This window comes from Conger conger, chromosome 2 (genome assembly GCF_963514075.1).
Source record: "Conger conger chromosome 2, fConCon1.1, whole genome shotgun sequence".
NCBI lineage: Eukaryota > Metazoa > Chordata > Actinopteri > Anguilliformes > Congridae > Conger > Conger conger.
In genome coordinates this window covers 4,200,696-4,228,422 of record NC_083761.1, presented here as the reverse complement: position 1 = coordinate 4,228,422, position 27,727 = coordinate 4,200,696, and the positions used below count along the sequence as shown (strand labels likewise).

At 45.8% G+C, this 27,727-nt stretch overlaps 2 protein-coding genes across 4 annotated transcripts; one reads left to right on the top strand and one right to left on the bottom strand.

Annotated features, from left to right (window-relative positions):
• Nucleotides 1-1,504: 1,504 nt before the first annotated feature.
• On the bottom strand, nucleotides 1,505-18,965 carry esf1 (ESF1, nucleolar pre-rRNA processing protein, homolog (S. cerevisiae)). The gene is made up of 14 exons (XM_061231686.1): nucleotides 18,864-18,965; nucleotides 16,678-17,182; nucleotides 16,174-16,469; nucleotides 15,408-15,521; nucleotides 14,415-14,524; nucleotides 12,997-13,149; nucleotides 10,995-11,109; nucleotides 10,082-10,265; nucleotides 9,703-9,855; nucleotides 5,613-5,743; nucleotides 5,152-5,236; nucleotides 4,571-4,665; nucleotides 4,000-4,149; nucleotides 1,505-3,208 (listed from the first exon to the last, which is right to left on the bottom strand). The coding sequence occupies exons 2-14, from the start codon at nucleotides 17,168-17,170 to the stop codon at nucleotides 2,876-2,878; spliced, it is 2,412 nt and encodes an 803-aa protein (XP_061087670.1). The 5' UTR covers nucleotides 17,171-17,182; nucleotides 18,864-18,965; the 3' UTR covers nucleotides 1,505-2,875.
• On the top strand, nucleotides 18,172-26,973 carry ndufaf5 (NADH:ubiquinone oxidoreductase complex assembly factor 5). 3 transcript variants are annotated; one of them, XM_061231690.1, is made up of 12 exons: nucleotides 18,172-18,428; nucleotides 19,609-19,684; nucleotides 19,986-20,026; nucleotides 20,244-20,307; nucleotides 20,392-20,439; nucleotides 21,467-21,570; nucleotides 22,003-22,042; nucleotides 23,443-23,640; nucleotides 24,451-24,511; nucleotides 25,296-25,379; nucleotides 26,183-26,265; nucleotides 26,556-26,973. In XM_061231690.1, the coding sequence occupies exons 2-12, from the start codon at nucleotides 19,613-19,615 to the stop codon at nucleotides 26,649-26,651; spliced, it is 891 nt and encodes a 296-aa protein (XP_061087674.1). In that variant the 5' UTR covers nucleotides 18,172-18,428; nucleotides 19,609-19,612; the 3' UTR covers nucleotides 26,652-26,973. The 3 variants fall into 3 exon arrangements, with proteins under 3 accessions (XP_061087674.1, XP_061087672.1, XP_061087671.1); XM_061231688.1 differs by having other exon boundaries at nucleotides 19,545-19,684; XM_061231687.1 differs by lacking the exon at nucleotides 18,172-18,428 and having other exon boundaries at nucleotides 19,189-19,684.
• The last annotated feature ends 754 nt before the right edge of the window (nucleotides 26,974-27,727 follow it).

The following is a 27,727-nucleotide window of genomic DNA, read 5'->3' as shown; positions in this document are numbered from 1 at the left end:
TTCAAGTGGTCCTGTTATTCAACTGGAAAGACAAACACATGACATGTATGTCCTTGATGTTGCGCAGATATTAAACTTTGTTCTGGAAGCCAGTGGGGATGTCGTGGGTACAACCAGGAACCGAGAAGCGTTTCTTTGAAAAGCAAATTGTTCTAATTACTTCAGCTTCTGAAGTCAGGGAGATGTTGTGCAGCCCAAAAATAAATAAATAAAATAAAAACAAAAACAAAACCCAGAAAAAACAAATGGAAATCTTAAAAGGCATTCCTAACTCCTTTGACTATATCCAAAATATCCAAAAACAGCACTAAATTATAATTCCACCCAACTTTCATTATATACATTTTCTACACGCCGAATACCGAATCCCGAAGACGTATAATTGAAACGAATCAAGCGCAAACGGTTCTGACAGACGGGGACACCGATGAGCCGGAGGTAAACCGCCTGGTGTCAGTAATCTCCGAAAATTGCAGGCATTACTGGCGAGTGAATCACGGCCTCTGGTCTCTCGGCTGTGGTGAGCGGACCACAGAGGACACGACACGACTGTCATTTCCCCTCAGTTTCGCACGGCCCTTGGGCCGGGCCCATCGCGGGTTCACGGGCCGTACCATTGCGCGGGGCCCAGAGGGGGGGTCAACCGATGCGTCTGAAGGCCTCGCAGTAACGCGACAAGACACGCGGTCATCCGTGAAATATGTGGCGGCAACCGTCGAATCCCTCATAGCGTTTCCGAAGCGTAACTCAACACAGACTTTTACGCCTTCGTAAAAAGGGCACACCGTTCCCCTCCACGGGGGTGCGGACCCGTTATTACGACGGATATGATTCATAATAAATTTTTGGCATCTTGAGCGCGTCGATGATCCAGGCCGGCCCGAAAGCCATTATGTGGACTCCCGTCGTGAATCTAGTTCATAAACGTAACGGCCACATGACTCAGGGACATCCGGGTGATTAGATTCAAATTTATACAGCCATCCACTGTGTCTATTTTATGAGGCCACTTACGAAACCCCCCCCCATGGGCCAGATATGGCTGAAATCTGTAACCCCTTGAGGTCCAGTGCAACATGATTTTGTTTGTTTGTTTCGGGTTTTTTTTTTTTTTTAGTTAAACTAACATTTTTAGAGTTAACCTTTTTTTTTGGAAACACCAAAATTGGCTCAGGAAGTGATGTCACTGGCTGCAATAATCGGTACCGGTGATAATCGGTGATCAGGCCGTCATTAACACAGGAAGTAAACGGCACACGCGTGGATTTCCTCGGAGATCCCTCTCCGGGGATGAAGGACAGATACACCCTGGTCACATGTTCACTCAGCCTGGAAGCTGATTGGATGTCGTCAATCGTCTTCACCCGCCTCCTTCGCACACTGGACACAACGCTCACGGTTTACCTCTCGGGCGCATGAATCCCACAACGCTGCACTGCTTTACTCATCTTCAAATATGTATGTAAAAATGAGAGTTATCTAAGTAACGACACTGCAAACAACACATTTTTAAAGTCTGTAATTCATAAAACTCATTTTAATTTCCACAGCTGTCACTGAGTACTTCCCCCCCCACCTTCTGCACAGTCACCAAACTGGGAGAAAGATTCCTCAGTCATCTCAGCCCCTCCAGGGCAAAACCCCAGCCCAGAACGCTCCAACGTCAACACCTTTAGCCTTAGTCCTAAACTGGGTGAGATTTCTCCAGGGCAGGGCAGGACCCCACCGGATCCGACTCCGACACCCCAGCTCAGAACACCTTTAGCCTTACCCCGAAGCAGAAATAGGTTAGTATTTAGACTTAGTCAGTAGACTTGCGCATCTCACACTCACAACTTCGGGAGAACAAGAGTTTCAAATGTATTGAAAAGTCCACAGGGTCTATGTACAGGAAGGCCTTCATAAGGTTCTGGGAATAGGTTGGTATAGGAGTCCTTGAAGGGGGGGGGAGGGCAAGATGTCTCCAGTGACCTTTATAACCCCCCCTAGGAGTATCCTGAGCGTCCTTGAGTGACCGGAGCTTCCCGGTCAGACAGAGGTCAAAGGTCGAGATCAACTTGACCTGCTGAAGGCTTGGCAGAGATCACCACGGTCGGTCTGAGCATTCCCAGGGCCTCGGAACGAGTCGCAGACAGCACCGTCCGTTATTTACGACGGTGGCATTTGTAGGCGAGCTTTGCCCCGCCTGTCTCCACCCCAGGATCACAGCCATCCAGGGCTGCAATTGCGGTCGTCCGGTTCTTTTTTTTTTAACGAGCGGAAGGATGGGAATTAAAAGGTTAGTTATGTCCTGTATTGTTCTAGAGCCAAGATGAAGCACAAGAGAATCCTTTATGCAACATAACAAGTACAAAAAAAGGAAACTGTCTGCCCGGGAGCTATTCGTGCTGGGTGCTTCAAAGACTTTATACCAGTGCATTCCACAGGGACAGTTTGTAAAAGAAAAAAAAAAAAAAGAAAAAAAAAAAAGAACTTCCTGGACGACCGCAGTACATAGTGAGAGCTTACATGTCAATAAGACACTTTCACTGAGAGGCTGCTAGGAAATATCTCTGCTTTGCAGTGAAGTCTTACACACGGATTCTGTGCCAAGCCTTTCAGAAAACCAAATAATGGATTCTTCAACAAGAAGAGAAATAGATAAAACACCAGAAATCCTCCAGTTCAAGGAATCTGCCGGTTCGCTGTCTGTTACACACACACACATACACAGACCATACTACACACACACACACACACACACACACACACTCAGACAGACACACACACACACACACACACACACACACACACACACACCCCTGTAGACACTACACACACACACACACACACACACACACACTCACACAGACACACACGCGCAATTTTGCCCAGTCTATTTCGTCTTCTGCTTCTTCCTGGCGTGGAACTCTTCCGTCTTGCTCTTGACGGACTTGATCAGCTGGGACAGTCCCGGGTGCATTGCCTTCTGGGTCTCCGTGGCGACAGCCACTTCCTGTCCGGGCACGGGCTGCCTCCTCTTGGCAGCCGGCTCCCCCTGCCTCCTCTGCGCCTCCTCCCGGCTCCTCTGCGCCTCCTCCCGGCGTCTCTGCTTCTCCTCCAGGATGTTCTGCGTGGCCCGGGTCTTCTTGTACCCGGGGTCTGAGGGGTCCAGGTTGTACAGGTGGGAGGTGAACATCGCCTGGAAGCGAGGGTCTTTCACGTCCACCTGTCGGCCAATCAGAAGGAAGGATTAAAAGAAAAGAATCCGGATAAATTCATAAATAAATACATTGGGGTCCAAAAGTCTGAGACCATCTTGGGGGTTTTTCCCCCCATATAATCCTGGAAATAAACCCCAAGTTTCAGGATTTTGACGTTCAGTAACATCAGAAGATGCTCTTTGGAACATTGTCAAATAATGCTGTGATGAGAATGAGATTTTTTTTAAAATAAATCTGGATAAATACATAAATAGACTATATTCGGCCTTTTGTATATAATGTGCAGCTGTATAAATAAATGTTTGGCTCATTAATAATCTGCCGGCTTTTGGCAAGTTCAAAGTCATGATAAATCATGGTTCAACTGAAAAGTACACTTGCGGTTCCTAACCTGGATCTACTGTTATGTATGTCTGCTCTGCGGTGTGTGGAGTATTCCTTACATTCACCCTTTCTCAAAATGTAACTTGGTAATGGTGTGCTGTCTTGGCCAGGTCGCCCTCTAAAAATCTCTACATCTGTTATTACATTTGTGCTTGTGACCGCAGCAAGACCTGAACGTTTGAGAATAGTGAATGTGGTCAATGCAGGTTTGTGTCTGTAGATAGACCTTAATATTTCAGAATAGTGAACGAGGTAAATGCAAGTTTGTGTCTGTGGAGAGACCTGAATGTTTGAGAATGGTGACCATGGTTAATGCAAGCTTGTGTCTGCAGGAAAACCTGAATGTTTGAGAACAGTGATCGTGGTTAATGTGAGTTTGCGACCGTAACAGGACCGTGTTTAGGACTCTGACCTGGAAGTCGTCCTCCTCCAGCAGTTCGTTCTTCTTCTTCAGTTTCTTCATCTTCCTCTTGGTCAGGTTCTGGTGCTCCACGATCTTGTCGTAGTTGAAATGCTTGTGCTTGTCGTCGTCCGCGTCGTCCATCAGCAGTGCCATCTCCGCCTGGGAACGCCCGCGGGACACACGCTAGGTTTAGTCACGGAAAACCTCTGGATGTTCGAAACATTTAAAGTACGGAGCTACCCATGGAACCACCCCTATTACGGAAGAGTTAAACACTCCCGAGATTCCCCTCTCCGGTGAGTTACTGGTATGACCCGTTTCCCAGGAGACATAACAAAGACCCATTGGTACTTGCACTCTGAGAAATAAATGTATGAAAAGTGCCTAAAAAGGTACACATTTGTTGCTGGGGCAGTACCCTATAGGTAGATAAAACTGTACCCCTAGCCAGTATTCATTACTAACCAATCAAACTGTGAACCCAGAGAAGGCTGTTTGTAGAACAAAGCAGTAGGCAGAGCGATCTGCCATTTGCATTGAAGTGATGATGGTTCAGCTTGGAACTCCTGAACAAACTTACCTTCCGTTTCTCCACTTCCTCTTCCTCCTCCGGAGTCCTCTCCTCTTCCTTCGATCTCTTCTTCTTTGATTTTGACTTGCCTTTCGGTGCCGTTCCTGAACGCGAGGGAGGCAGAGACACGTTAAAAATGTGAACCTACTCCTGCTGTAAGACGCCCCATATCTCCTTAAACGTCCACCATTTTGTGTTCAAAATGTAAAGAAATGAGTTTGCTCTCTTTGAAGACACAGAATTATCATTATCGTTTTTCTTCACGCCTTGTTTGGTTTCGCCTCATTTAGTTTTATGACTGATTCCTTTTCACACCAAAAAAATAAATACTAGACAAAGGTCTACATTATAAATCATTCAACTACTTTACCCCCCACACGGCCACAAACAATGTTGTTTTATGAATATGAGGACAAGAAACAGCCCTGGTGCTAAAAATAAATTGTGTTCATAATAAGTGTTTAAAATAAATAAACCACCCACCCAGCCACCCACACACATAATAAATACGGTCGTGTGACAGCGTCTCCATTTTCACTGCATGGTGCAGCAAAGCCCACGTCTGAGAAATTAAGAGAAGCTTCTCTCACCTTCCAGCTCCTCGGCGAAGAAGGGGTCGTTGAGGTCGACGTCTGGCGGCAGCTCATCATCGCTGAGGTCGGACTCCGCGGCCTCCTACACGAGAAAGGAACACAGCTCTCAATCTACGAGGAACCTGACGTTCCCACGTAGGCAGCCTGTAGCCTAGGCCAGGAATGCTGGGGGTTCAATCCCCAGGTGCAGCCACGATAAGATCCACATAGCTGTTGGGCCCTTGAGCAAGGCCCTTAACCCCACATTGCTCATGGGGGGGGATTGGCCTCTGCTTAGTCTAATCAACTGTAAGTAGCTTTGGATAAAATACATTAGCTAAATAACAAATTATTATTATTTTAGTTGAATCAAGCATCTTTAAATGCTAAAAACAGAACCCTGTGGCCTCACTGGCCCTATTTGGGTAAGATTGGACAGCCTTGGACCATAGCTATGAAGTTATCACAAAATGGCCGACCTGCTTTGTCTTGGCCTTCTTCTTCTCCTTCCTCTTGTCCTTCTTCTTCTGCAGGAAGTCCTCCCAGGGGGTAGGCGCAGTCTTCCCCTCCATCTTCTTCTTCACCAGCTGCTCCGTTGTCTCCTTCAGGCCTGGAGCGACAAAAACAGACGTGAGAAGGCAGGCTGCATCCAGAATACACACTACATTATTGTTACTTATCTGACGCTTTCATCTAAAGCGACTTACAGTTGATTAGACTAAGCTCGGGACAATCCTCCCCTGGAACAATGTGGGGTTACGGACCTTGCTCAAGGGCCCAACAGCTGTGTGAATCTTATCACGGCTACGCCAAGGATTGAACCACTGAGCTTGCGGGTCCCATTCATATACCTTAGCCACTAGACTACAGGCTGCGTATAACTATACGTGTATACTATCATTTGGTGCACATAAGGCAGCTTTAGTAAATGAGCTACAAGTAAGATGGATTTTGGACATACTACGTTGTCATAGAACGCCTCCACTGTAAGTACGGTGTTTGCACACTTTGATATTTCACTGAATGTAGCGTGGCATCCGGGCAGCTTTAGCAAACTCCTTTAGACGGCTATGGTTTTGGACATACTAATACTATCTTGACAACCTAGATAGTAAGGTAGAATGCAATTTTGGATGCATGATCTCGGATCACACCGGAAGGTGGGGGGAGAGAAGAAGAAGAAGAAGAAGAAGAAGAAGAAGAAGAAGAAGAAGAAGAAGAAGAAGAAGAAGAAGAAGAAGAAGAAGAAGAAGAAGAAGAAGAAGAAGAAGAAGAAGAAGAAGAAGAAGAAGAAGAAGAAGAAGAACGCTCTGTCGACGGTGTCGACTTCAAACAGTGTTTACGCCGGAGTGAATGTCCCCATCATAACTGCATGCAGACTGTCCATCTGCACACAGAGGAAGGGGGCAAGAAAAAGGGAAAAGAAGAAAAGAGAGAGGAAAAAAAGAGGGAATATGCTGCACATATTTCTCCTCTCCTCCGTGGCTGTGACAGAGAGCAGCTGATGAGGATCAGGGTCAATTAAGAGCTAGCGTGAGATGTTCCCCAATCTCTCCCCCGCGCCCCCAACTGCCCCCCCCCCCCCCCCCCGTGCCAAAAACACAACCTCAGCTGGGGCAAGCCACGGGGACTGGTAGATCTTTTGCCCCATTGCTTTACATCGCAGATATTTAGCTGACGTTTTTATACAAAGTGACTTACAGTTGATTAGACTAAGCAGTTAAGGGGTTAAGGGCCTTGCTCAAGGGCCCAACAGCTGCACTATTGATCTTATTGTGGCCACACTGGGGCTTGAACCACCAACCTTCCGGGTCCCGGTCAAGCACCTCAGCCACAAGGCTATCGGCTCATCTGACAGGTCCCATTACACACACACAAGCAGCTGTACGCGTTTCAGTAATTTTTCCGATTAGCCTTCGGCCCCCATTGTTTCCCACAGTCTCATACAGCGGGGATCCCACAGACCGACGCAGGCAGACGGCAGACTGGTTCTGTCAAGATTATAGCTGTGTTATTGCATTTCTGCCAACGCTGCTGGAACGCAAACCGAAACGAGGACGAATACAGTCTGGTCATAGGCCACTGACCAATCCGGGGGTGTCGAGGGAGCGCGGCTCCAACTGTTTAAGAGATCTCCGCCAAATCCGGGAAACAAATTAAGCTCTCCGCGAAAAAAGCCACACGTCCCACCCTCTTAACATGGTGTCACGAGGGAGTGCGTTAATGTTAACAGTCACGCTGTGAAATCTCTGCAACGGACAAAAAAAACAAAAAAAATCAATGCCAAGGGCACTTTTTATCAGCGCTGGAACGTGAAGTGCAGAAACTCCAGGGGGGTTTTCCTGAGTGCTCAATTTTTAATGCAGCAAAACAATGCTGACAAGATGGCCGCCACCTTCTGCCAAAAAAACGCACTGTCATAACCAAGCTTCACCCGTCCGTGCTCCGTCCGGAATGGCAGTTAAACGCATTACATTACATTACATTACATTACAGGCATTTAGCAGACGCTCTTATCCAGAGCGACGTACAATGAAGTGCAGATCAAACACAGGAACAAGTGTGAAGAGGACCCGAGAGGACAGTACGGTTCTGAGTCCTAGCGTGACCATACAGATACAACCCTTTAAGAATTCATCAACTTACAAACTAGCATACCACGGTTGGCAGCTAGAATACCCCGAATAGAACAATACAATAGCTAATACAAAACACAACAATATCTATATATAAGTGTCATTGTAGTCTATGGCATATACAAGGCTAAACGCGTCATCAATCCTAATCCTAAACCTGTAAGAGGCGGCCGGATTAACAGGGGCCGTCGCAGGACCAACGGGTTCCGGCGTCAGGCGTCACAAAGGTCGGGGGGTGTGTGGTTCGTATTACCGAGCTGCAGGACTGGCTCTCTGATGTTCGCCGTATTTACAGCAATGTAAACTCAGGGCTGGGGAACGAAAATATCGTCCTTGTCTTCCGTTACAAACTCGCCAACTGATTACAAGACAAAACAACGCATCGGACTGACACAAAGTTTAAAATGGACATTTTCAACTTTCTTCACCTATTTTTTTTTCATCTCATCAACACATTTTTTTGTTTATTTTAGCAAGCGGCTAAAGTACATGGTTAGTGTGCTCGATTTATTGTTTCAGTTGGGGCACGTCACACCCTGTTTTGAACGGCTGGATGAAGCCACCACGTGTTGTTTCTGTAGTGGGATGATGAATGGCAAAAAATCTCCTCCTTGAAATGTCCCGTTAATCTCCTGCGTCTCAAAATGTTCAGTTGTTTGTTTTAGTTGTTTCAGTTTTCAAGTTCAACACGTTAAACAACATAATAGCCGTTTAATGACCCCCACAAAATGCACTGCGGGTTACACAAAGAGCAGGAGGAAGCTTATACATTTCACTGAAGTATTTTACACCACCCTGGTTTGTGTTCCTAGTGCCATTGTTGCGTTACAAGGATCTACGTCCACGCCAGATGTAGGCCATGTCGACGGCCGAGCCGAAAAAGCTTTTCAAGTTGAACTGTGAGAAAACGGTCACGCACAGATCAACCACAAAATGGCTGACCTGAACGTGATCATTAGTGACTCATCAGCCTTGACCTCTCCCGAGGCCAAGGTGACGGGCATCACCTCTGACACCACGCTCGCTCCATCGTGAACGCGTCAGTCTCGCAGCTCGGAAACCTCGCGCACCAGATGGAACCACTCGGCTAAGGGCGCGGGAGTGTTTGTTCTAGAGCCTTTCTTTCGTCCTAATTTGACTACCGAGACATTCTGTAGTCATGACGCTTTTGGACAGGCTTCTTCACGTTCCGAATTCAGACGCCAAGATTCACCCAGAAACGATCACAATTCCACCGCGTACATAAACCGCCAATGACACCCCCGGTGCCCTGTTCAAACCTGCACGCAAGACAATGCACTGCCATTGTTTCCTCAAGTACACAACCGGGCCTGTATTAACACCTCCCATTTTACATTTATAGCTGCATAAAAATGCATGCCACACAACATAGCAGTATGTGGAATAATCTTCTGCCACCTGGTACCAGAGTTTATACTCATTCTGCTAAAGTTTATAATATGAAGGTGAATTAGGTGTATTATTTAATATATTTACCAAGCTCAAGAGTGCACAGTTCTATATTAAACATGGAAATTGCTCCTCAAGGGGTTATAGACTACTGTCCAGGATCGGATCTGAACTATTTATTTATGTTTGTTCAGCAGTGCTTTTCTATCAAAAGCTTTGCTGAAGAAGTACATTTACAGCTTGCAGGTACCATCCGTGCACCAGAGGTCCTGTTTCTATACAGTGCTGCCCTCTGGTGGCTGCGTAGAGGCAATGCAGAAGGCAGAACACCGATAGGAACACCTTGCAAAGGCCTAACGGCCTGCGGCCAAATCAGCCTCCTACCTACTGTGTCCTCGAAGTATGTACTGTCTGCCAAGCACACCGCTTACTGTTCAGAGCTTATTTGTGTAGCAGTCTTGCCTACAATCGAGTATCGTATACGGCCGTGGAGTCCAGGGGATTCTGGGAGAATGAGTCCTACCTGGCACCCAGGTGATCTCCATCTCCATGGCTCTGTCCTGCTGCTTGGAGTCCTTGTCCGCGATGCCCTTCAGAAGCTCCCGGTATTTGGCGATCTGGTCCGTGTCGCTCTTCTTGGTCTTCCCCTTGGTCTTTGAGTCCTCTGCCTTTTCAGCTAGTCACAAATCCCACATAAACGCCATTAATGGTGAGATAGCCATAGTTACGATAAGACAAGTAAGTCAAACACTACAGGCTACAAAAAACCCAGTACGTAGACACAGCCTGACCAGTACATCGGAGTGCTAAGGTCAAAATATTAAGAGTTTACCAAAGCAATGATATGTGGAATGAAAGACTTGTTAAATATAGGGACCAAATGTAAAGGTAAATTTGCATACATTCTAGCTCTTCTTCCTTTGGCTCATTCTCCTCCTCCTCCTCCTCTTCTTCTTCTACTTCTTCTTCTTCACTAGAAGAGGCCAGGTATGCCTGGAAGTCCATGTCGAGGATCTCGTCTTTCTTGAACTTCTTGCTGAGCACAGTGACTCTCTCGTGGTCCGTCTCGTCCCAGGTGATCTCCACCTTCGGGCACAAGTTCGGTTAATATCTTTACACGTAAACTAAAAACACATTTATTCTCACTCGCCTATGACCCTTGACGTGTTGAGGTTGTTATGGTTTTGCGGATGTTGCTTGATGTTGTTCTTCTGTTACTGCTGTTAAGTTGTTGCCCTATCATTATGTATTATTTTCTATAATCTTTTATATATTTTAATGTACATCTCCAGTCAAGTCCTGGTAATACACTGCAAAGAGAGACAGCCCCTTCTTGAAGGCTGTATCCTCCTACTGTTTTTTTCTTTCAACGGTTCTGGCTAGCTAATATAACACAGTTAGCCAATAAAATCTAGATAATGTAATGCCAAGTTAGCTAATTCCAGCTAGCCAATGTAATGCCTATATAGCAAATTTCAGCTAGCAAATGTAATGTACATTTAGCTAATTATGGCGAGCTAACTGCGTGTATGTACAGTTAATCATTGGTATACAATTATCTGTATAGAACAATGTATTTTTTTGCTTATGAATCAGAACAGAGTAGAACCTTTCAGACATGGACTTATAACTCCAGCTGCCATTTGTGAGCTTATTAATACATGTAGCTTAAATATCCGATCGTGTAAAAGACTGAGCTAATTAGTTAAGAGCAGAGGCTTGACGTGAGCCGGAGTTTACACATATTATTCCCATTCTGACTCATACATTTGACACATATCTAAAAGAATACGTTGCGCGTTTGCCTTGCCGTACTTTCGAGGTCGCCGTGGCTGTGGAGGTGAAGAATTTGGGGGTGTAGGAAGCCAAGTCCACGTCTGCGGCAACGTCTTTCGGCTCCTCATCGAACGAAACGTCGTCCGGAATAAACCTGCCGGAGAAAGATAGGAACCGCGGCATTTGTGTCTAAACAGAAACAGTGACGGGATCGGTTTTCAGATAGGCTTCTATAGGCCCAGACTGACAAATGTCCTTTAATTGAGCAGTAATGAGAACAATATTGAGCTGCTGGGGGGAAAAAAGAGATTATAACACCCCAGGCTGGGGTTACTAAAAAAGTTTTTCTTTATTACAAGTCTAGTTAAACACAGAGGAAACACAAGTTTCAGCTTTTTCATAAGAAAAGAGGATGCGTATTTAACCTTTAAGTTGAAAAATCGAGACAAATAACAGCCTAGTGTTTTTATCCCCAAAGTTGAAACCTAATTAATCTTGTGCATAATTACTTTCTTGCCTAATAAGTGCCTTCAACCATAAAAGTATTTATATTGATGAATTGTGGAACAGGGAATATAAACCAAAAGGAAAAGGTTTTAAACTATTTTGTCAAGTCAGGAGCTTGCAAGCGCCGCAACAACGGATTTTATTCAACGATAAACAGTCCGGACACAGTCGAGTGTGTGTTTACAACTTAATTTCTGTCTAAAAAGATGAATAATTCTCCAGTGGAAAATAAACGCCTGTTGCAAGTTGCATAAGCGAGGGTCACCGAGTTTCATCAGATGTTTTGGAACTAGTAAATAAAAGCATTTGGTACAAATTAAACATCAAATAGTGCACTTGTGTTTAATTTTTCCCATATGAGTTTGAAGGAAACTCGTTGTATGAACTTCGTAATCATTTCGGAAAGCTCCGGCGCATTGTGAAGGTGAAGGTGATTGCAAACCAAGCTACGCTCCTGCTCTGTGGTCAGACGACCTGCCTGTAATGCAAATGAAAATCAGCTTGATTCGAGCCCTGAGGTTGATCCAATCAATAGCTCTGTTCCCTCAGCTACCCATGTAAATCTGAAAAGCACATAAAAAGCAGAAAACAGCCACCCTTTGATTTTTTCCCCCCTGCGGTGCTTGTTAACTGAAACGAACGCTTAGCCAGTCAGCGTTCAGGTTTGTCAGCAAAAGCAACATCAAACATCTCTTCCCTGAGAACAACTCCTTCAATTTGTCCCGAATACGAAATCAACGGCACTTTTATTAATCCCAACGTGAGCTTCGGCATTGATCTCTGATGTAAGGTAAACTTTGAGCAAAGCAGAGATGAGCCCATTTTTGCACAAACATATTTAATAAAGTGAACATGTCGTCCTGGCCTTTGTTAGGTCTCATCAAACATTCATTATAAAAAAAGCCTTTCTTTGTACATTGTAGATCACATGTGTCACCGATTCACTGGTGTCCACACAAAACTAATAATACTAGCAATGCTAACATGCATTGCTGTTTCCCGAAGAGTCATGATGGCCATAGCATCTTTTCTAACCTGACAGCACTTTTTTGACACTCACTTTAGCCACCTTTCTTTTATTCTTTTTTTAATTTTTTCCCCTTTTCTCCCAATTTAGTAGCCAATTGTACCCCCCTCTATTCCAGTTCAAGTTAGTGTTAGATACACCGTCCACACCCCGCCCCCTGGTGGGCCGAGGAAGAGCGACACGCCTTCTTCAATGCTTCTCATCTCTCTGATCGTGTCCGTGGTTCCGAGGCGTCCGAGGCACTTATTGTGCTGCGATCAGCTAACCCTGCCAAGTCCCTCCCTCTGGAGCGGCGAGCCAATTACGCCGCTCCACGTGAGCCGGCCAAACTTGGCTTTTGGCAGGACCGAGAATCGAACCCCGGTCCTTGGCGTGCAACTGCAGCGAACTGCAACCGCAAGTCTGCTGCATTTTCTGCCTCATTCTAAAGGCACCTGCTCTTCTCCGAGGTAGGTGTTAACGGTACTCCCTTAAAGCGCAAGTGAATATAAAGACGCCTGTTCTCACCTGAGGTCGATCATGGAGCTGCTGCTCTCGTACTCAAACCCGTCGCACTCCTCGTAGATCTTGCCGGCCGTCTCCGTCGAGTCACACTCCACCACGGCGTAGAAGTATCGCATGCGCTTGAACTGGTATTCTCTCATTTTCTCACGATAAATCCTGCAAGGAACAGGAGAGACACACACACACACACACACACAGACACACACATGGACACACACACACACACACAGACACACACACGGGCACACACACGGACGGACACACACACATACATACGGACACACACACATACGGACACACACGCACACACACACACACACACACACACACACACACACACATACATACGGACACACACATACGGACACACACACACACACACACACACACACACACACACACACACACACACACACATACATACGGACACACACATACGGACACACACACACACACACACACACACACACACACACACACACACATACGGACACACACACATATTTGGTTTGAGACAGGCTAGGCTGTACTTTCTGCGCGGGGGTGGCTTCAATTATGTTAGCTACGATGCCAGACCCAAGGTTCACTGGCGTGATGATACCAATAACAGAGAAAGTCAATAAACTGGGCACATTCGGCAGTGGTGATCAATAAAGGAAGACAAAGAAAAACACTGTTGGTCAATTATGACTAAATTGGAAAGCTAGTCCACATTAAAATGAACACGTTCATCTTGAAAGCTTGCATTATTCACTTTTCAATTAAGTTGCTTGTTCACATTTGATCACCGATGCTAAAACACTTAGCATTTAAAATAAGACACTGGATTTAGATGGATTGGAGAAAATAAACTTAACCTGAAAACACTAATAAGCCACAAATGCAGAGAAATCACATTATAATCGGATTTCATGAAATGGGGCTGAGAGAAATCAAGCTAACCAACAGCTAACAGGGTGTCCCACGTGTGCTGAAAGACCCAAGAGCAGGGGTGTCAAATTCCAGTCCTGAAGGGCCGCAGTGTCTGCTGGTTTTTGGTGTTTCAGCATGGGAGATGAATTTCAAAGTCTTTCATTGGCTAAAGGGTCCATGCATCTTGTTCTCAAGGCCTTAATTGGCTGTTGATTGAAAGGAAATCACAAATACCGGCAGACACTGCGGCCCTCCAGGACTGGAGTTTGACACCCCAGTGTGGTCACTTCTAGCAGATCCAAGTGCCAGAAGTGACCACACAGATAAGAACTTGAACTCTCGTAGGTGAATCGTACGGTGCTGGACACCATCTAGTTTGTAGGTGAACGGTGGCTGAAGCACCACTATGCTGCTAGGGAGCCGCATCTCTCTACGAAGCAGGGCGATGAGCATTAAAACCGGAGCGGGGTTTTGGCCGCAGGGTCCGGGGCGGACAGCAGGGGGCGCACCTCTCCTCCTCCGTGTCCTTATCGGGGTTCTCCGGCAGCGTCACCAGCTCCAGGGGTCCCTGCATCCGCTCCGCCTCCATGCGCTCCTTCCCGAACTCGGACGGGTAGATCTGAAACACGCGCGGAAATCACACCTGTGACCGCCATCGCCTCCTGGAGACTGGGCTGGTCCCAGGTACGGACACCCAACTGAGGGGGGTGAGGTTCGGGCCACCCCACTTCACCACTCCGTTCTCTTGAGTGTTCACTGTGTGGAAGAGCGTGCCAGGCGTGCGTTGCTTTTCCGGGATTCATTTTTAAAGGCAAGAACTAATATTATATTGATTGAAGTGTATTATTAGAGCCGGATGATTATCAACTTTTGTTCTGACTGTGTTGTCCCGATCAGCAGCCATTTTGTTTGGCATTCAAACTGTTAGCGAACGTTACCGAGCAGAAAAAAGTTTGAATATTTTGCCATCATGAACGCACGTCAGGTAATGCAGTGGAGGGTTTTCAAGACTAGAGACTAGGCTCAATTTTAGTTTCAGGACTGTACGGCTGAATAGCCAGTTCTCATCATGATGTTGCGTTAGGTAACGGCACAGATAAAAACACACAGTGTATTTCTGTTTCCATTGTGATTTGGCCCAGAGCTGCTGATTTACTTGCAGGTCCAGAGCTGAAACACAGTGCCAGGTTGGTATTTCATCCAATATTCACAGTATGTACTTGTGAGAGCTCAACGAGCCAGAATTCATGCAACAATGGGGAGGCATTGGCTCAGGTGGCAAGAGCAGTTGTCTGGCAGTCGGAGGGATGGCAGCCAATCGCCATTGGTGTGTGAGAGTGTGACTGAATGGGTGAATGAGAAACATAAATTGTACAGCGCTTTGGATAAAGGTGCTATATAAATGTCAACCGTTTACCAAGTACATTAAATTAATGTAAAGATACATCATCACTAACCCAACAGAACTGACCTCAAACTCACAGTACCTGTTTGTGTCTTACCTTGACAGATAGCACAACGCCTCCTTTAGGCTTGAAGGAGCTGAACAGAGCCAGCAGGTCCTTGGCTTTCAGTCTGTCCCAGTCCATGTTACAGGCTGCCAGTCTACAGGTGACCTGCGGGAGAGGATTCACAACAGTCTTCACCACCCTGTGACACACAAACCCTGCTCCTGGAGATCTGTCATCCTGTGGGTTTTTCACTCCAACCCTAACACAGCAAGCCTCATTCAACAGCTCGAGATCTTGATGAACTGGGAATTAGTAGAATCAGGTGCACCAAATTAGTTGGGCAGCCCAACTGTAATGTTTAACACGCGAAGGTGTTAAAAGATCACAAACATGTGATTAGCTTAACTCTTAACTGAACATTCTAATGCGTATGTCACAATGACTACTGGAGAAGAATGCTAACATAGGATTCTGTAAAACCAAAAAAACCTACTCTTTCAATTTTACAGGTTCAAAGTCCAGAGGGAAGTCTGGAACGTGAAGCTGTGTTTCAGCAGGTGAATTCAGCGGTCCGTGTTTCAGCAGGTGAATTCAGCGGACCGTGTTTCAGCAGGTGAATTCAGCGGCCCGTGTTTCAGCAGGTGAATGCAGTGACCCGTGTTTTGGTGCTATGGGACGGTGAATGCAGTGACCTGTGTTTCAGTGCTATGGGACGGTGAATGCAGTGACCCGTGTTTCAGTGCTATGGGACGGTGAATGCAGTGACCCGTGTTTAGGTGCTACGGGACGGTGAACGGTGAACGGTGAATACACTCACGTCCTCGGCTCGGGGAGCATCCTTCCACATCTCGCCCCAGTCGTGCTCCAGCTCCTCTTCCTCAGGCCTCACGAGCTCCTCCACATCGTCGTCCTCGTCTTCGTCGGAGCTGGTCTCCACGTTGCCCTTCCCGCGAGCCAAGTCAGGGCCGCTGTCGCTGTCGCTGCCCTCCTCGGACTCTTCATCATCATCATCATCATCATCATCATCATCCTCATCTTCCTCACTGCCACCTTCACTGGCCTCCACTACATCTCCGTCACTCCCGATGCTGGCTTCCTCCTCTTCCTCCTCATCTGTAAAAATAAATGATCAATGCAACCCATTGCTTGATTCTCCACCATGTTACTTTCTGTACTGTGACCCCATCTCTATCTGTGACCCTCTCTGCTTCCCACTGTCCGAATAAAGTGGAAAGAATACATACAGTGGGAAGACTATGTGTTCTCCTTTAAAGAAAACAGAAATAAACACCACATACACTCATGTAACTGCGGTTCTCACCTTCCTCATAGACTTTCACTCCTCTGACGGGGCCCTGGGGAGCCTCCATGTTTTTGGACTTGAGAGTCTCCTTGCCTTTCTTCAAGGCTTTTACTGGCAAGTCCTCCACCTCTTCTTCTTCTTCTTCTCCCCCTTCATCCTCCTCAACATCCTGTTGCGTTACAGAGTCCACCTTCGTTTCTGACTTTTTCTTCTTCGTCTTCTTCTTCTCTTTCTTCTTGCCCTGCGCCCTCTCGTCCCGGCCGTCGTCCGACGGGTCGGAGTCGGACAGGTTGTAGAAGCGCTTCAGGTCCTCGGTGGAGGAGTGGCTGATGGGACGCCCGCGCTTGTCCACGGTGTACTTGAGCTTGAAGCGCTGGTCGTGGAACATGGACTGGAAGCGCTTGTCGATCTTGATCTTGCGCTCCTTCTCCGGCATCTCCCAGAAACGCGGGTCCTTCTTCACCCGCAGGAAGCGGTCGTCGCCGCCCCCCTGACTCTTTCCGTCCGCCATGATGTCCCGGCCCTGGAACACACGAGGCAATTTTATTTTAAATTGATCTCATTACTGGGCAGCCCTTTAGCCTAGTTGTTAAGGTACATGACTGGGATCCAGAAGGTTGGTGGTCCACGATAAGATACGCACAACTGTTGGGCCCTTAAGCAAGGCCTCGCATTGCCCCAGGGGGGGTTGTCCCCTGCTTAGTCTAATCAACTGTAACTAGCTTTGGATAAAAGCGTCAGCTTAATAAGACATTTATTATTATTATTATTATTATTATTATTATTATTAAATATCACTGGGACTTTTAACACGGTTACATACCTTTTTTTTTTAATTACATTACATTTATTTAGTTGACATTTTATGTAAAGCGACGTACAATAACTGCATACTAAAGGTCATTATAACAACTACTGAACAGGTCGGATAAGGCACAATTCACATAAAGAATCTGATGTCTACAGCCACAAGCATCAAGTCTAGTACACATGATAAATAGGCCAGGTCAGTGAGTATGGCAAGTACAAACTAAGGTAAGCAACTACAGCGCCAAGATTAATACAAATGCAAGTGTGACAGTCCTAGATTAATAATACAAACTACAACAAGAGAACACAATATAGGAACCTGTCTTCTGCTACATCCCTTTAAACAAATGTTCTTATGACACTGTTGGTGTTTTCAACGCAATGTTTTTAATGGCATTTAGCAGACGCTCTTATCGCTTTTTAAAAGCACTGTTTGACTTATCCGATATATCCCCCTGCTCTGTGTCTTGTCCATTTAATAAAGTCCTAGTTCAGACTATCTGTCTTGATGCGCATATCATTGCTAATGGCTAGAAGCGCGAGACACGGGCTTTTAGTACGTCCGTGCACTAATGCATTCATTTTCAAATCTGGCCCACGTAATGCACTGAACAATTTGTGCTACTGATTGGCCAGACCGTCTACACATCTGACTGGAAGCGTGGAAAACCAGCAGTTCTCAGCCCATGGTTTGAGTAAGAGGGCACGACTGTATTAAACATTCAATGCAGTCGGTAGTGGACGTTGGACAACGGTGTCACACATTTCAACTTTTAGTGAGGGTCTTCAGGTTAAACATTTTCTGAAATAATGGTCTGGGAGGCTAAACGAGTGGAGTGATAATACGGTAAATTGCCTGCACACGTTTGCATGTTATGCTACACCATTTGGTAGCTGAACAACCATCTGCACTGCTTAATCACATAGTAAGATACCTAAATCCGACTCAATTATCAGAGGTAAGTGAGTGAGCTGATATTATTTCAGATTTGCAATACATGGTGTTAGTGGTGGTTTGTAGCTCTATCCCAAACATATGAGAGAACGGCTGTGCTAACGAGTAGGTAGCCAAGCGTGCAGTAATATTCCAGCAATCTGTTGCTTCACCTGAGCTTGTAGCTAGCACCACTAGTTCTACAACGTTATCTAGCTACATGAACACTACTGTCAAGCTCGGTAGCACAAACAGCGAAACCCCTGCTTTCTAGTTATCAAGCGAGAATTGGCCATTTCCACATTGACTCGAAATGATTAGCCAGATTGCTCATTCTTGATACCCAAACAGCATTGGCAAATAAAGTCTCATTAGACAACGCCAACAACATCGAATATGTGTCTTATTATATCCCTAACTTTACTAAATTAAAGCCGTATGAAAGAAAACATAGCCTTACTGTTAATCAGACAGATCCACTGAAAACTCCACCGTAAACACGTGTTCTCCCAGCATGCACTACTTCCGTGACCCCTTCTTTCCTACGGCAAGACAAATGGTCCAAACTGCACGTTTCACGTAACGCTAAAATGAACAATAAATATTAAGAAGTCACAACTAAAAGGATTTAATCCATATTAAATGTTCACAGCAATTGCAATTGTTTTGCCAATTCAGTTTACTAAGCAGCGTTTCAACTGGAATGCATAAAACGTGTGTTCATGATTTCGCTTTATATAATCCAGATCCATATTTTACCACAATCTGGTTTGCGTGACGTTTGGGTTTCCTTCCAGAGGTCAACAACAGAGCCGACCACTGTAGCTGAGTTAGCTAGCAATTTAACCACATTCCAACAGTATTATTGCGTTGTGCAACTAGCTTGTTATGTAGTCTTTTTTCGGCTATTAGCAGCTGGAAGTCGTCAGACTCATAAATATGAATAACGCGATAAGTAAGAGATTAATCGGTGGTGGAAGTTGCATGTGTAGGAGACTGTACAGTACTCCTACGGTTAGGTATCCAGCGGCACCTCAGGCAACCCCCGTGCGTCTCAGTCAGGGAGACGCAGTGGCAGACGGGTCACATTTTCACAATAACAATAATGGGTTATTGTCTTTATCGCAACATGTGTGTGCAGCAAGAATGTCCCATCAGAAGACGTTCTCTAGCATGGCTGGCGGAACTATGAATGTTTTTGACAGAAACATGAAGCGAAAACAGAAGAACTGGGCGTCAATGTTACCGGACACACAGAAGTACGATTATCTGAGAGATGAGGTGCGTAGCTGTCGCCTGAGCCAGCCCCTTTAGAAATGTGTGATTACATTTACATTTACATTTTAGTCATTTGGCAGACGCTTTTAATCCAAAGCGATTTGCAAGTGCATAGGTTCTCCCACATGTTAAGCATCACATCCATAACTAGTAAAATACGCATGAAGGGCTGTTCTAAACAAAAATTAAGTCATCGTAAGTGCTTTTTTTTTGGGTTAGACAAGCGGGGGTGGACATCAAGAGGGAGGACTAAGGTGATGATAAGATATGGTTGACGGTGGCATCCTTCTATATCTTTCTATAGGTTGGCAGAAGAGTTGCAGACAGAGTCTATGACATTGCAAGGTGCGTTATTAAGGTCCATACTGCAGTGGTTTGACAGATCATCCCAAGACATGGACACTACTGTCAAGAATGTGTAAATATCCGTGTATTGACGTTGTTAGCGTTTACTTATGCTGTAAATATCCCCTGTTTAATTTTGCGGAGAGATAACATCCTGTGAAACGTGATGAGGAACAGCATGTGCACGAATATGACATTATTTGCAAACATTTCACAGGACCTTCCCTTTAGCCCTAGATGTTGGCTGTGGAAGAAATCACATTGCAGAGCACTTGAGCAAGGTATCCATCTGTTTGACTTACAAACTGTATATTTATTTAACTTGATAAGGTTTCTAAAATTTACTTGTTTTTGGTTTATCTCAGGATATCGTTGAGAAGCTTTTCTTGACAGACATCTCAGAAAACGCTTTGGTAAGTGGGTTGACATGCAGTCTAATATTTTACCAGTTGGTGGAGACATAAGTCTTTCTTCTGTAGTTTTTTTACGTTACGTGTCTGCGTGAAATTAGCTTGGGAAATAACTGTGACTGACTAATGTCTACTGAGCATTTTCAAATTAAGCCTAAACGCAAGCACTCCTGCTGTTCCCCCCTGCAAAGCTTTCCCACATATCACTCGCGCATTTCAGAAGTGACAGCTGCATTACGGACCCCTCGAGTTCACTGGCTCTCCATTGACTATGACAAACAACAAACCGCACACTGTACTACAGGAGAGCTTGTTCTGATTTCAGGGAGGGGCGGATCTGTGATCGACAACAACTAGTAGCCCATTAGGAGCCAGGCAGGTATCTGTCATAATTGCAGCAATGATCTGGAGAGCCGCTGATTATCAAACCTTGGGAAGGGGGCGTGTCCACTGACCACCTGTGGCATTCGATTGGCCAACTGCAGTGCCACTCATATTTTCCCATCTATTATAGTGCATTGACATTGGCTAATATAACTGTTGACGATAGTGTGCGCCCCCCCCCCCCTTACTGAATCTATGGCACCCCTGGCCTCCCCATGGAGAAGACCCTGGTACCCCCCCCCCCCCTTTGATGTAGGACTACATCAAAGGTGTCATTCTGGGAGTAGGTAGCTGGCCAGTGACATGGGCCTGATTTATAGTAGTATCGGGCTCTGTGCTGTTATTGACTGACCCATTTCCACACTCCGTTTAAGGCAGCAAAGTCATTCGCGCTCTCTTGTTCTCACTCTTGAGGAATCAATTAAACGTGAAATTCATCTTCTTCTTTTTTTTTTTCCCCACTTAGCAGACACATTCGATTCTCTGTTTGGGAAATGAGCTTTGTGTGTCCCCTGACAAATAAGGCAGTTAAACAACAGAAGGCCCTTTTCTCTTTGTGGATTCTGGGAGAGGAGCGGAGAGGAGTTTGGGGTAAAATAAGATCTGCCTGGATGTGTGGTCTCACACTGTGCCGTCTCTGTTTCAGAAACAGAAGAAGGAGAGTGAAATCCCCTCCCGCTGTGTTCTGGCAGACGAGGAGTTTCTCCCTTTCAGAGCGAACACGTTCGACCTGGTGGTCAGCAGCATGAGGTTGGGAAGGTTTTATCCCGCTTCACCGCGGCGTTAATAAACACAGACGGTGCTCACCACGCGCCACTTTCCCTGCGCTGTGCTGAACGTTATCTCTGTTATCTTCAGTTCAGTGCAAGATAGCGTAATAACGATTAGAATGTTCTTCTAACTGAACATCCTAAAGGGCAGTTGTGTTGTGGTGTGGTTTCATATAAAATATTTAAGACAAACAAAGAAAGCGGTGTCCCTTCGGATACTGCTTAGTTCTCATTTCCTTCCTGGTCCGCTTTGGACATAACACTTCTATTACCCCCATCGCTGCGATTAGACATAATATCAAACTTTATTATTAGAGAAAAAAAGAAACTTTGAGACATACACCGTGACAGAAGTCCACACAGGCTTTACAGAAGAAATAAACAGCCGTTTCTCTGTCTCTGCTCCCTGTAGCTTGCACTGGATTAACGATCTTCCTGGCGCTTTCCGGCAGGTAATGTTTCTCTGACAAGCAGAAGTATTATTATTAATATCAGAAATGTTATGCAATGTTATGGACCACTGGTGGCCCTGTTTTTAAAAAGAAAGTGTTCCTGTAAATGTCAGCTGGGCGGTGGGGAATTGCTTTGCGGAATGTGTGCTCATCCTTTTCATCTTTAGCGAGACTTGCTTGTACTTTTTTTGGTGTCAGAACAGGAGCAGTTAAAAATGACTTTGAAGAGAAAAAAGAAAGAAAGTCTGAACTGAGTTTGATATTTTTGGGAAGGAGAAGGGCCAAAGGGAGGACTGATTTAAGGCAGGGTGTCAAGCTCCACTCCTGGAGGGCCGCAGTGTCTGCTGGTTTTTGTGATGAATTTAAGTCTTTCATTGCCTAAAGAGTCCTCACACCTTGTTCTGGAGGCTTTATTTGGCTGCCGATTGAAAGAAAACCATAAATACCTGCAGACACTGGTCCTCCAGGGCTGGAGCGTGACATGATTTAAGGGTTTCTCTTGGTGGGGGGGTGATTTTATAGTTTATAATTGGTTATTTGTCTGATACTTTTATCCGAAGTGACTTGCAGTTGATTAGACTAAACAGGGGCCAATCCCCCCTGGGGCAGTGCGGGGTTAAGGGCCTTGCTTAAGGGCTGGAATCTTGTCGTGGCTACACCAGACCACCAAACTTCCAGGTCCCAGTCATGTACCTCAGCCACTAGGCTACAGGCTGCCTCAGTCATGTACCTTAGCCACTAGGCAACAGGCTGCCCCAGTCATGTACCTTAGCCACTAGGCTACAGGCTGCCCCAGTCATGTACCTTAGCCACTAGGCAACAGGCTGCCCCAGTCATGTACCTTAGCCACTAGGCTACAGGCTGCCCCAGTCATGTACCTTAGCCACTAGGCTACAGGCTGCCCCAGTCATGTACCTTAGCCACTAGGCTACAGGCTGCCCCAGTCATGTACCTCAGCCACTGGGCTACAGGCTGCCCCATTTTAAATCAGAGGAGTATTGTTGGTTCTGTGGGTTTAGTATGAGGGTGGCAGTGTGGGGAATCTAAAGACGTTTCTCCATCAAGACTCCCCCACTTTGGCGATGGTAAATCAGAGGGGTAGTTTAGGGCCTGTGGGTTAGTGTGGCAGTGTGATGGATTTAAAGACGTTTCTCCATCAAAACTCCCCCACTTTGGTGATCAGATGGGTAGTTTCAGGGCTGTGGGTTAGTGTGGCAGTGTGATGAATTTAGATAGATAGATACTTTATTCATCCCGAGGGAAATTTTAGATTTTAGAAATTTAAAATTTTAAAGACGTTTCTCCATCAAGACTCCCCCACTTTGGTGATCAGAGGGGTAGTTTAGGGCCTGTGGGTTAGTGTGGCAGTGTGATGGATTTAAAGACGTTTCTCTGCCCAGATCCAGCAGGCGCTGAAGCCGGACGGGGTGTTCATCGGGGCCATGGTGGGGGGAGAGACGCTGTACGAGCTCCGCTGCTCCCTGCAGCTGGCCGAACTGGAGAGGGAGGGGGGCTTCGCCCCGCACGTCTCCCCCTACACCGCCGTCACTGACCTGGGCAACCTGATGGGGCGGGCGGGGTTCACCATGCTCACCGTGGTAAAGACGGGCCCCACCCCATCCCATAATTTTCTCCTTTATGTCCAGGGCTGCCCAACCCTGTTCCTGAAGATCTATAATCCTGTAGGCTTTCACTCCAACCCTAACAACGCACACCTCACTCAACAGCTAGAGCAGGGCTGCCCAACCCTGTTCCTGGAGATATACCGTCCTGGAGGTTTTCACCCCAACCCTAACACAGCACACCTCATTCAACAGCTAGAGCAGGGCTGCCCAACCCTTTTCCTGGAGATCTACCATCCTGGAGGTTTTCACCCCAACTCAAACACAGCACACCTCATTCAACAGCTAGAGCAGGGCTGCCCAACCTTGTTCCTGGAGATCAACCGTCCTGGTGATTAGTCGAATTAGGTTTGCCAAATTCGCATTGAAATGAAACCCTAGATCTCCAGGGACAGAGTTGCGCACCCCTGCTCTAGAGAAACATTACAGTGGTTGTGGTGTGACGGTCATGGGGTGTGTTACTGTAATGGGTTAGATGATAAACAGGGATGAAGCGTTTGTGTTGTGACCTTACTGGTATCAACCAATAGAATATCCATTGGTTGGTGGATACTTTCTGGCTATAGGAAATATGTGGCAGTTGAATGTTGACTGTGTGCAAGATTTCTCGGGAAGCTGCTGACAGTAAATCACCTTTATCTGTTATGCTTATCTTACATTTCAAACATAAAATAATAAATTCTGCATTTTAACTGGATACATTTTAACATTGCGATTATGAAGGGTATGTTCTGTATATATGGAAGTGTGTGTATTTACTTGTTGATATGTTTTTCCATTTCACAGGATGTTGATGAAATTCAGGTGCATTACCCAGGGATTCTTGAAGTGATGAAGGATCTGCAAGGTACTCCCGAACGATGTTCTCTTTCGGAATAACGATGAAGCGAAATAAGAGTAGCTACCTGTGTGCTTGATTGATGTGAAATGTCATCCCAGATAGCAACTGAGCGATGGCCCATTTCTTGGCCCACGTACCGCCATAAAATGGCGGCGATGAGCCCATCTGGATCTGGCTGCCAGAACGCAGCCACAACTCAACCCTGATGAGGCTCAACATTGATGTCTGGCCGCGTCGTATAAATTCGGACCACTTTTAGCCCAGAATCCAAATGGACCGATAAAACTTAAAGGCCGAGTTATAGTCCTACCAACAGAGAAATGGATGTCGCTGGTCGCAGTGACATTTGGTTTTTACTCTGGGCGACTGGAGGGGGTTTATACTTTTTTGTCGGGCGACAATAGAAGTGACTCTCAAATTGCTGGACTGTAAATTGGTCATAACCCCTTATGGGCAGATGTGACCTGCGCATTACATCTCCCTCAACAGACAGACATTGTATTTGATCATATGACCGTTTTTCAAGACACATGACCGTTGAAATGCATTGTGATTCCTAGGCCTCTCTATGGGTTTTCTATAGGGCGCCTTAGTCCATAATGGGTTAAACGTGGCTGGTACAGTTGTGCCACGTGGCTGGTACAGTTGTGCCACGTTTCTGCCCACAATACACATCATTGCCATAACCGACCCATACTAAATTCAGTCGCTAAACTCTGGGATGTATTGTGCATGTACCTGTAAGCGTGTGATATTTCTGCACGTTGTGACCTCTGAACGTTCCTTTCAGGAATGGGGGAAAGCAACTGTGCCTGGAACAGGAAGTCGATGCTGCATAGAGACACCCTATTGGCCGCTGCTGCCATCTATCAAGGTGAGGCCGAGGCATCCTATGTGTGGAAACAATACAGAATACCACACACCAACGAATGGTGCCGCGACGTGGATTGCAATGCACTTCAGACTCTCAGGACAACGTGTGGTGTATCAAACATGAATTTGGCTCTGTTCGAGCACATATCTGTAGCCTTTATGAGGGCTGTAAAATATAGCCACTGAAAGCTGGCTATCGAGGACTGTTGTAGTTGTTAAGTCTCATTCATAATTAATATGAGCTTCTGGTGATTTTGAATCTGCATATGTATTGTTTTGGCTCAGTTTCTATTTACTTTGAGTGTCTGTGTTCGTAAAGGCGGGCGGCACGGATGGTGCAGTGGGTAGCACTGCCACCTCACAGCAAGGAGGTCCTGGGTTCGAATCTCGGTCGGCCAGGGTCTCGCTGTGTGGAGTTTGCTTGTTCTCCTCGTGTTTGCGTGGGTTTCCTCCGGGTACTCCGGTTTCCTCCCACAGTCCAAAGACACGCAGGTTAGGCTGATTGGAGAGTCTAAATTGCCCGTGTGTGAGTGAATGGTGTGTGTCCAGGGTGTATTCCTGCCTTTTGCCCAATGTATGCTGGGATAGGCTCCAGCCCCCCCGTGACCCTGTTCAGGATAAGCGGGTTAGGATAATGGATGGATGGATGGATGTTCGTAAAGTCACCGATGCCCGCCAAGGTGGATCTCTTTCCACGATGAACTGGACGCCGCTATACATTCTCCTCAAACAGTTCTTAATACCTCTCGTAAAAAAAACCCCCCAAAAAAACCCCAACATTTAGCGTCTTCTTTCGTCCCTCAGAAATGTACGGCCAGGAAGACGGCTCGGTTCCCGCCACGTTCGAGATCTTGTACATGATTGGCTGGAAGCCTCATGAGTCACAGGTCGGTGGGGGTCACGTGGACAGCAGCGGCCCCGTTGCCGATGCAGCTCTGCTTCTGGAATAATGCGCTCTTTCATAACTCACTTAATTACAGCGCTTTAATGGAGTCTAAAAGACACGGTGTGCTGAGGTGTGCTAATGACTATTACACAGATTAGAGTAATGAAATGAAACTTAACGTAATCTCGTATTCAAGGCAGGGCTTTTGTGTCTGTGTGAATTGCATTTTTATTCCCCGTATTTCCTTAGAAATGTTTTTTTTCTCTTCTCTTTTCTTCATCTTTCTGTCAGGCGAAACCGGCGAGAAGGGGCTCGGGGAACGTCTCTTTCGACGAGCTTGGCAAGCTCACCCCGCCGTCCTCCCCCGCGCGATCGAAGGGGCAGTAAACGCGTTCGTATCCGCGGCTCGAGTGATAATATATGTTTTGTTTTATCTGTCGATAAAAGTGTCTTTGTCATTAAAAAAAAAAAAAAAAAAAACCCCGATCCCTTCTCGCCTGCCGGCTCGGAGCTGTCCCAGTTCCTGGTGCATTTCCAAAGGCTGTGAAAATTGTGTCTTTACAGTCAGGTGTGCGTTTCGGGGGGACAGGTGGCGTCAGGTCGGCCATTTTGTGTGAGCGGCTCTGGACCAGTTATGCAATGAGGCCTGTGTTCAGGCTGAGGAGCCTCTTCTGTAAGACCTACTGACTGATATAAAGTATTTTCTATACGTGCTGTTTTGTGTTGTTTTTTTGATTGAGAAAATATTTTAAATATTTGAATACAGGGTATTAAACATTAATGTGGCAGGGTTCTGATGCTGTTTGATAAACGTACTCCCATATATACTGTGTGTACAGTATATATTTGGCACCTATGCATACATGTGATCAGGCAGTTCATACAAAGGTACGTTTTGAGAAAATGTAAAAACTGTGAAGAACTGTGTTGAAATAAAAAAAAAAGAATTATTATTAATAATATTTTCAAGTAAAAAAAAAAAAAGAAATTAATCTCTCTGTAATTAGTCTAATAATTGGTTCTCGATACTAAAACTTCAGCTGGATAAACATGTTGAATTATGAAATTCATAGATAATATTTTTGTGATAACGATGGTGTGTGACAGTTTTTAGATATTTTTGAGGCAAAAGTACTGAATGAAATATCAGCATAGCTATTGTGTGACTGAAAAATGATTTGTGTGGCATGTGAGGTCATGCAGCATTGTCTGAAACGTGTTAATTCAGAGTGATTTTTTACAGACCAGTGGACATTATATAATTACTGCGACATTTGTAACGTGTTTGACATCTATAGGATCCGGGCTTACAATAAGACAAATTGAACCCTGGTGTCATATTTTTTTACAACTGTTTTTAAAACTTTGGCCCTCTAGTGTTGGAAATGGACTTTGCGGGATTAGTGAGGATACTGTTCTCTCACCCCTGGGCGTTGTACTGTATGGCTGGCTGAATATAACTA

Excerpts from the sequence above, each read along its gene's own strand:
- esf1 (XM_061231686.1), bottom strand. The coding sequence starts at position 17,170 with ATGGCGGACGGAAAGAGTCAGGGGGGCGGCGACGACCGCTTCCTGCGG. Across the intron at positions 9,856-10,081 it reads AAAGGAAGAAGAGCTAGAAT|CTGAAAAGGCAGAGGACTCA; the intron begins GTATGCAAATTT and ends ATTTGTGACTAG. Across the intron at positions 3,209-3,999 it reads TGGAGGAGGACGACTTCCAG|GTGGACGTGAAAGACCCTCG; the intron begins GTCAGAGTCCTA and ends ATTGGCCGACAG.
- ndufaf5 (XM_061231687.1), top strand. The coding sequence starts at position 19,343 with ATGAATAACGCGATAAGTAAGAGATTAATCGGTGGTGGAAGTTGCATG. Across the intron at positions 20,308-20,391 it reads TTGCAGAGCACTTGAGCAAG|GATATCGTTGAGAAGCTTTT; the intron begins GTATCCATCTGT and ends GGTTTATCTCAG. Across the intron at positions 22,043-23,442 it reads TTCCTGGCGCTTTCCGGCAG|ATCCAGCAGGCGCTGAAGCC; the intron begins GTAATGTTTCTC and ends TTCTCTGCCCAG.